The 8,281-nt window shown below is 37.9% G+C and overlaps 1 protein-coding gene and 1 pseudogene across 2 annotated transcripts; both read right to left on the bottom strand.

Annotated features, from left to right (window-relative positions):
- Nucleotides 1-386: 386 nt before the first annotated feature.
- On the bottom strand, nucleotides 387-1,349 carry LOC307118392 (olfactory receptor 1-like; the record flags this gene model as incomplete). The annotated part of the gene is made up of 1 exon (XM_079804002.1): nucleotides 387-1,349. The coding sequence occupies one exon, from the start codon at nucleotides 1,347-1,349 to the stop codon at nucleotides 387-389; it is 963 nt and encodes a 320-aa protein (XP_079660128.1).
- Nucleotides 1,350-1,844: 495 nt separating this feature from the next.
- On the bottom strand, nucleotides 1,845-2,742 carry LOC307118391 (olfactory receptor 13C2-like; annotated as a pseudogene). Its single transcript has one exon. The product of its transcript is annotated as an olfactory receptor 13C2-like (transcript).
- Nucleotides 2,743-8,281: the final 5,539 nt, after the last annotated feature.

The following is an 8,281-nucleotide window of genomic DNA, read 5'->3' as shown; positions in this document are numbered from 1 at the left end:
TTGTTTAAAATATGACAGGATTGCCTGTCTGGTGCCCAAATTTATTGACAGAAATCTAAATTTAAAATTATTTTGATTGTTTTGAATTTAACGGGCCGTCACCGTTACACTATCCTTATATACCCATAATCAAATCCGCAGGCATTGCACAGAAAGCTTTGTTGAACTACAAACAAACATTTCAATAATTTTCAACAAAACAAAATTAAGTGAATTTATTACCTTAGTTAATATTTTGCCTGATTACAACACAAAATCAAAATTCTGTGACCTCATAAATATTTTGAGTAATTTTATTCATAGTCAACACACAAGTACAGATTCATTCATGCAAATTAACAAAATCAACTAACAGCAACCTATTTATCACTCTTTGCATTTAACCTTTATTTCTGTATAGTATTCACCTTGCTTTGTTTGAACAGTTGTTTAATGGATTGCATGACCTCCTCTGTCTTTAGAGTGTATATGATGGGATTCAGCATAGGTGGTATTATCTGAGTTAAGGAATTGTTAATTATCCGGGCGTTTAGATGGATAAATGTTGTTAAAGCTGCAATATTAGTACCTATAAGTGGGATATAAAAAATTGCCACCAATATAAAATGTGAGGTGCAGGTTTTCATGGCTTTAATCCGTTCAGCACCATGGGCAATCTTAAGCAGAGCCAGAGCAATGCGGAAATATGAGATAATTATTAATATCAGTGGCATACATACCAGGAGACCAAAGCAAATATTTGCCATGATAATATTCATGGTATTATCATTACAAGCTAGTTTATAGATAGGGCCGTGATCACAAAAATAACTATTGACTACAATTGAACTACAAATAGAGATTCTTGTTATCAAACTCACCATTAAAACAATAAAAGTCACAGAAAAAGTCCACAAAACCCCTATGATCCGAAACATGGCGGTTTTAGTTACAATGGCATGATACTGTAGAGGAAAACAAATAGCAACCAGTCTGTCATAAGCCAAGACAAGTAGTGTTAAAGACTGCAGATTCATGAAATGATATACAAAAAACATATTCATCAAGCATGCTTCATATGAAATCTCCTGGTGCTCAAATAAAAACATGTCTATGAGTTTTGGAATCAAAGCCGAGCTTCCACACAGATCAGAAAGGGCCAGATGGAAAACAACAATGTATTTGGCTGTGTGAAGTCTGCGGGCTAAATAAATGATACACATGATAAATAAATTCCCTAAAACAGTCACAACATACATCAAAGACACGAACACATAGTAATATTTTGCATGTGGCATATTAGAAAAGCCATTGATGAAAAATGTTGCAGGACGAACAAAGGTCACATTTGCAGAGGAGTTTGACTGCATGGAGGTCGAGTTGCGTGTTGTCTGGAATGCTGTGTTACCTGTGATAAAGAACTGTTTTTAGATATGCACTTATTAACAGAATATCAAAATAATGATTTCAATGTAGTATTTGTCAGTATTGCTTGAAACCATGATTCATTGAATAAACCCTGTCTTTATTGACCAGTCTTCCTAAACAGTCTTTGTGAAAACATACAGTACAGTGTGTCTAAACATTGCAATATAAATGAATATGGGAAGAATTTTCATATTTAGAAAATCAAACTGGCACAAGATTAAAGATGCTTCAGTTACAATTTGTGTTTCAAGGAACGCAAAACAAACACGGTTTCACATTTAGTAATTATATAACATTCTGTAATATACTATACTGTTTGCTTTAATGATAATTATTCAAAATGTACTGATGAGATTAAGTCCATACAAATAAACAACAACAACAACAAAAATACACAGCTGCTATTACTATAACTGGAACACAGTTAGTATTCTAGATTAAAACTTTATTCTTTTTTGGATAAGCCTTTTCACAGATGCCATAAACTCCTTTTTCATAAATGTGTAGATTATAGAGTTGAGCATTGGAGGAAGTGCAGGGGTCAGAGAAAGAATGATTATTATAGCGTTGATGCTTACAAGAACCTGAAAGACATATGTTAGGCAGATGGGCACATAAAATACAGCCACTAATATTAAATGAGCAGTGCATGTCTTTGTGGGCTTTTGTGACAGTGAAACTGAACAATGTGACCGCTAAGCATGTATATGAAAAAATTATACAAAATACTGGAAGCACGATAATCACCTTAAACAGAACACTCATGATGACACAGCTTGGGAACGCAGACCCGTTATCACATAAACAAATGATTATAACGCTAGTTCTGCAGAAAGAAAGTCTAGTAATGAAAACTGCTGCAGTTATTGCTTGCATCAGTACCAGTGTCCATGAAGCTCCAATCATAACAAGCATTGATCTATGGGTCACAATCATATGATACCTCAGTGGTAAACAAATAGCTACTAATCTGTCAAAAGACAGAACAGTCAGAGTTAGTGACCGCACTGAAACAAATAACATATTGGAGAACATATTGGACATGCACAATCCATACGAGATCAACTGATTCCCAAACAAAAATGCTTCCAGTAGCTGAGGGATTACAGTGGTACTCTCACAAATGTCTGTCAGTGATAAATTAAAGACAGCAATATATTTAGGAGTGTGAAGATTTCTGTCCGTAATGATAACAAACATGAGGCAGGAGTTTCCTAGAAAAGAAATAAAGTAGGCAAAAAACAGGAATATATGATAGTATCTCATGTGATGTATACCAGAGAATCCAGCAGACAGGAAGGAAACATTCCTGTTTTCAGTGACCTCTTGAATCATTGTTCAAATGCTTTTTTCATCCTGTCTGGGCAGAAAAGCAGGTTTACAATTTATATAATAATGCAAAATATATATATAAAAAAGAATGAATATTGAATATGATATACTCACAGTAAGGCCTTAGTAAGGTTTGCCCAGACTTGCTGCAGACTTCTTCTGATGCATTATATATACTGAATAAAGAAGTGTCAGTCTCTTCAGCCCATCACTTACTATGACAGTCTCCAGCAATGCCACACCTCTAGAGTTATCATCAAGCCAATCAAAGCACAGTGCTGACAGTAATGACAATAGTTAATTTATCCTTATTTCTCCTGGATGTATTGCCATTATTTCTTGGCCCATATCTTGAGCTATAAATGTAAAAACTGATGTATAGCCTAACTATAAAAGGATATTGGCTTAACAACCAGAGGTGGGTAGAGTAGCCAAAATCTGTACTCAAGTAAAAGTACAAGTACGGAAATATTTACTCAAGTAAAAGTAAAAGTAACAATCGTAATATTTACTTGAGTAAGAGTAAAAAAGTATTCGATGAGAAAACTACTCAAGTAGTTAGTTACTAGTTACTTTCGATCTGATTGATAAGAAGCGAAAACCCTGAATTTCAGGCTACTTGGAGAGCTTTCACACACCTCTCTGTAACACTTTACAATAAGGTTGTATTAGTTAACATTAGTTAATGTATTAGTTAACATGAACTAACCATGAACAACACCTATGTTCAGCATTAGTTAATCTTTGTCAACGTTAGTTCATAAAAATCCAGCTGTTTATGGTTTATTCATGTTAGTTCCTTTGTGTGTGTGTGTGTGTGTGTGATTAATGGTTAAACAGTGTAAATTAATGGTGTGCTGGGCTAACTAGAGCTCTTCTTAAAACATACTTTGTTCTTATATTTTTATAAATATATAGGCTATTCTTTAGGTAGGAATAAAATACAATACCGTTTTTATTTGTATGTATTTTCTACACTTCAGACAGGTGTCTGTCCGGATTTGTGTATAAATGCAAGACGTCACATTAGGCTATTCAATTTGTTTCCTTTTGTGAAGAAAAGGATAATGTAAATGTGAAGATGTGAACGTTTGTTCGTGGACGTGTGTTGTTTGGAGGATTCAAACGATTTGTCATTGCTTGCACAAGAGCGCATATGTGGAAAACACTCGGACAGTGTGTGAAATAGTATTATAATAAGGGAAAATTTCCCATAGTTACCAAATGACCGTTAATAGTGTTCAAATATAGGCATCATTGTGACACCGCTACGTGTTCTTTTCAGGGTGGAATTCTTGTATGCTGAGATGTCAGTTCGTTTTGGTGCACACAACATGCATCGCATTATGAAACTATTCTTTTTGACATCTTGGAGGGAAAACATAGACTGAACTTGAGGCCACGGGCAATCTGCCTCCCGTAGCTCACACACATCTTTCTCTGCTTCGGCCATCATCTTCCGACTAAACGTGCGCTAATTATAAGCGGGTGATGCGTAGCAACCTCTCGCGAAGCAGCCTCTCCAACGTTTCGCGAGACTTGCGAAAGTCATTTTTACTTATTTTAAAATATATAATATAATTATTACCATTTGACAGTAACGGAGGAACGCCACCGAATGTAACTAAGTAAAAGTACAGTTTTTTCACAAGAAATTTACTTGAGTAAGAGTAAAAGTACCCATCTTTAAATCTACTCTAAAAGTACAAGTTACCCAAAAAATTTACTCAAGTAAATGTAACGAAGTAAATGTAATTCGTTACTACCCACCTCTGTTAACAACCAATGAATATGTAGGTATTGTGTATGGCTTCAGAAGTCTTGGATTTAAAAATAAGAGTCATTTGGACTGCTTTAATGACTTTTGTAGTTATTTTATATCTTTTTTTCATCTTGGCAGGCCTAGTTACAATACTTCTGTTGTTATTATTGGTTTGAATAAAAGAAGAAAAAAAAAGATGTGTAAATGATGACTAACTTGATGGCTGTAATTACACCATTCAGTGTGTTTCTGCATACAGCCATTAACAAAATATGCATTAAAAAATAGCCTATGTAGGCCTATTGTGTAATGAGGTTTCCACATCAATCAATTGGCAAAACATACATTTCCCACAGTAAATCACAATTAAAGGGATAGTTCACCCAAAAATGAAAATTAGACCATGATTTACTCTCCATCAAGTCATCCTAGGTGTTTTTGACTACAGTGACACATTACTGCCACATACATATTTTTTCCACGCAATTATGTCGTAATAACGAGATATGCCGTTTTAACAACATCTTTTCTCGGAATAACGAGATGCTATGTCGTTAAAACTAAATTTTTCTCGTTAACAATTTCTCGTTCATTTTCTCCTAATAAGGACATGTGTTGTATAATGATGTGTACAAAATATGCATTTATCCACATTAGAGAATTTATATAGCCTATGTGCCTTTGTCACACTGAGTCGCACCTGAGAATGCACTGGGTAAGACTTAAGTTGTTGAGGAAAAAAAAAACCCACGGTAAATCGTACTGGTGTGTCAGTCGCATTTTATTAAAAATACTGGTAAAAACTAAATGTTTACAAACATTATCAACATGTATTGTAGGCTGTTTCCACAACACATCCTTTAAATGTAACGAAATCCATAACAAGAAAGAAAAATGTAAAACAAACATAAATTATCATTAGCCATTGTCACAGAGTCACAGCCTACACCCACCAACACACAGGCATCGTCACCAGGGGCACGTTCAAAGCTCAAACCGGTGCGCAACGTTTTGCTACGGTTTCCGGTTGAACGTCATGTTTCCTGAAAACAGTGTGCAAAGGTGTGCAACGGGTTTGAGATGCGTTTTCTCTCGTTTTGTGGGTGTGTCAAATATGTCAGCCCAATCAGCAGCAACGTGTATATAAACCACGTGGTATTAAAGAGACAGCTCGCACAATGGGTCCAAGTAAAGTTGTTTGCAAATGTGTCCGCTGCAGCACGGTATACGCAACAATTGAAGATATTAGAAGACATGATTGTCGTAAGGGTTTTATAGTAAAAATATAGCATATTTGATGATGCTAGTTGTTTATATTTTTAGCTTCATTGCAAGGGAAGTTTATTTATATACCAAATTTCATACACAATGGTAATTAAGTGCTTTACATAAAAAGGAGAAAGAAAATACAAGTTATTAAAAAAGTAGGTGGGGGGGTATTCAGCAGTATTTGAGGCTAAATAGATGTGTTTTCAGTCTGAATTTGGTAAGATGTGTGCTTCCATTTCTGTTTCAGCAATCCCTTTGGAACAGGCTAGTGCATCGAATGGGCCTAGTCAACTTTCACTAGGACTACACATTCCCGCTGCTCCACTGAATTTGCCTCCGGCTCCAGCACCACTGAAGTTGGCTCCTGCGCCACCGAATTTGCCTCCGGCTCCTGCACAACTGAAGTTGGCTCCTGCACCACTGAATTTGCCTCCGGCTCCTGCACCAATGAAGTTGGCTCCGGCACCACTAAATTTGGCTCCTGCACCACTGAATTTGCCTCCGGCTCCTGCACCACTGAAGTTGGCTCCTAAATAGGTACCAGTCTCAAACCCCCAACAAATGCATAAAGGTACATTAAATACATTTCCTAGCACATTCTTTCTGTTGAGAGATTTTCTGTGACTTATCTATTTAAATGTGTGTTATAGATACAAAGCCATGGACGCACAATGCAACATTGCTTCTAATTTCTCTGACAAAGCAAATAGCTGAAGACTTTTAATCTCCTGTATTAAAGAAAGTAGAAGTGTGGAAAAAGGTAGCTGCACAAATGCTGACAAAAGGATATGACTTTGGAGCAGAGGAATGTGACAATAAGTTCAGGCAGTTAAAACACAGTCAAGTCAACTTTATTTATATAGCGCTTTTTACAATGCAGATTGTTTCAAATCAGCTTCACAGTGTTAAACAGGAAAATAATGTAACAGAATTGTATTCGGCCGTACAGGCGCTCCAGAGAAAACGGTGATGTCATCTAGCTCATTTCAATTACGACAGTGGCAAGGAACCAAAACTCCATCAGGTGGCATAATGGAGAAAAATAAACCTTGGGAGAAACCCAGCTCAGTCGGGGTGCCAGTTCTCCTCTGGCTAATAATCAAATAATAATAATAATAATAATAATAATAATAATAATAATAATAATAATAATAATGGCTTATACAAATTGATCAGACAGGATTGCTCCTGTCTGATTGATTGCTCCTGATCGATTGCTCCTGTCTCCTGTCTCCTGTTTGCCTCCTGCCTTGTTTGTAGCTCTGTACAGTCTTGCGTTTGAATATCTATTTTGATATATTTTCTTTGTTCTACTGCTAAATATAACTTACTCATCACCATACATTGTTTAAACATTGCCTATCATGTTAAATTTGACATCGCTAGCTTTTAATCTAAATCACCATCACACGTTAGCATTTCGCTAGCCTGTTAGCTTGTCATCTCTGCACCCGGGTCTCCTGTTCTCAGTAAATAGTGTCCAGCAAACAATTGTGGTAAGTTTAATCAAAAAGATTAATCAACAAACACGGTAAGTCATGTCATCTCCTGTCATTGTCACTTGCACCGCATGCTGCATGTTTAGTATAGGCTTCTCCGCTGGCGAACAGGGCTTCACATGTGATAAATGTAAGGAGATAGTTAGGCTGACGGAGAAGATTTCAGAATTAGAAACACGCATCCATACTTTATCTCAGAGTAGTGAGGATGTAACAGCTTTAGACACTGATTTGGATGGGAATAGCTTAGTGAACTCTGTACATTCATCGGTTCCGGCTGCAGGGCCCCCGCAGCAGGGAAACGTCTCGGTTACGGATGTAACCCTCGTTCCCTGAGGAGGGAACGGAGACGTAACGTCCCGTTGCCATATCAGCTGTGCTACCTGGAACGCAGGAGTTCAGTCTTGGGGAACGAGGGTTACATCCGTAACCGAGACGTTCCCTTTCGTTCAGTCACTACGACGTAACGTTAGTGACTAACGAATGGGGGTCCCAATATAATCCCGCCACTCAGCTGTCTTCCAATGCCCTGCGTAAGTGTGAGTACCCTGTCGTAAGACTAGTTTGGACGAAGGACTCCCACTTATCACAGGAATACCAAGGTACACTGGGATGCATATTCCAGTGAGGAAATGCCAAGATGCCTTACCGTAGGGAGGACTTAAGAGTACACATATGACCCGCTAAGGGCTGCATATGGGAAAACTCTGGGGTACCAGCCGAAGGTGGATTTTTAACCCTAGGGGTGGCAGGGACTTGCCAAAGGAAAGACACCTGCTCACTGCGGAGGCTTACGGTGGAAATACACGTGTGGGGGTCGCCGGAGGGGAACCATGCACACGGGGCACCTGGCCGGACACGAGGGTCTGGGCTCGCTAGAGGGCAGACACACCGGTATCGGCGTAAGCAGTGCTGGAGGGACTCAGGGCTCTCGGGGAGCTCACCTGAGGAAGATATCGCACGTATCCAGTCCGTGGAGTGGAATGGCGAGCAAGCGAAGACACCTGAGCCT

The sequence above is a fragment of the Gobio gobio genome (assembly GCF_949357685.1).
Source record: "Gobio gobio genome assembly, chromosome: 22".
Classification (NCBI taxonomy): domain Eukaryota; kingdom Metazoa; phylum Chordata; class Actinopteri; order Cypriniformes; family Gobionidae; genus Gobio; species Gobio gobio.
This window is presented reverse-complemented; position numbering and strand designations above follow the sequence as displayed.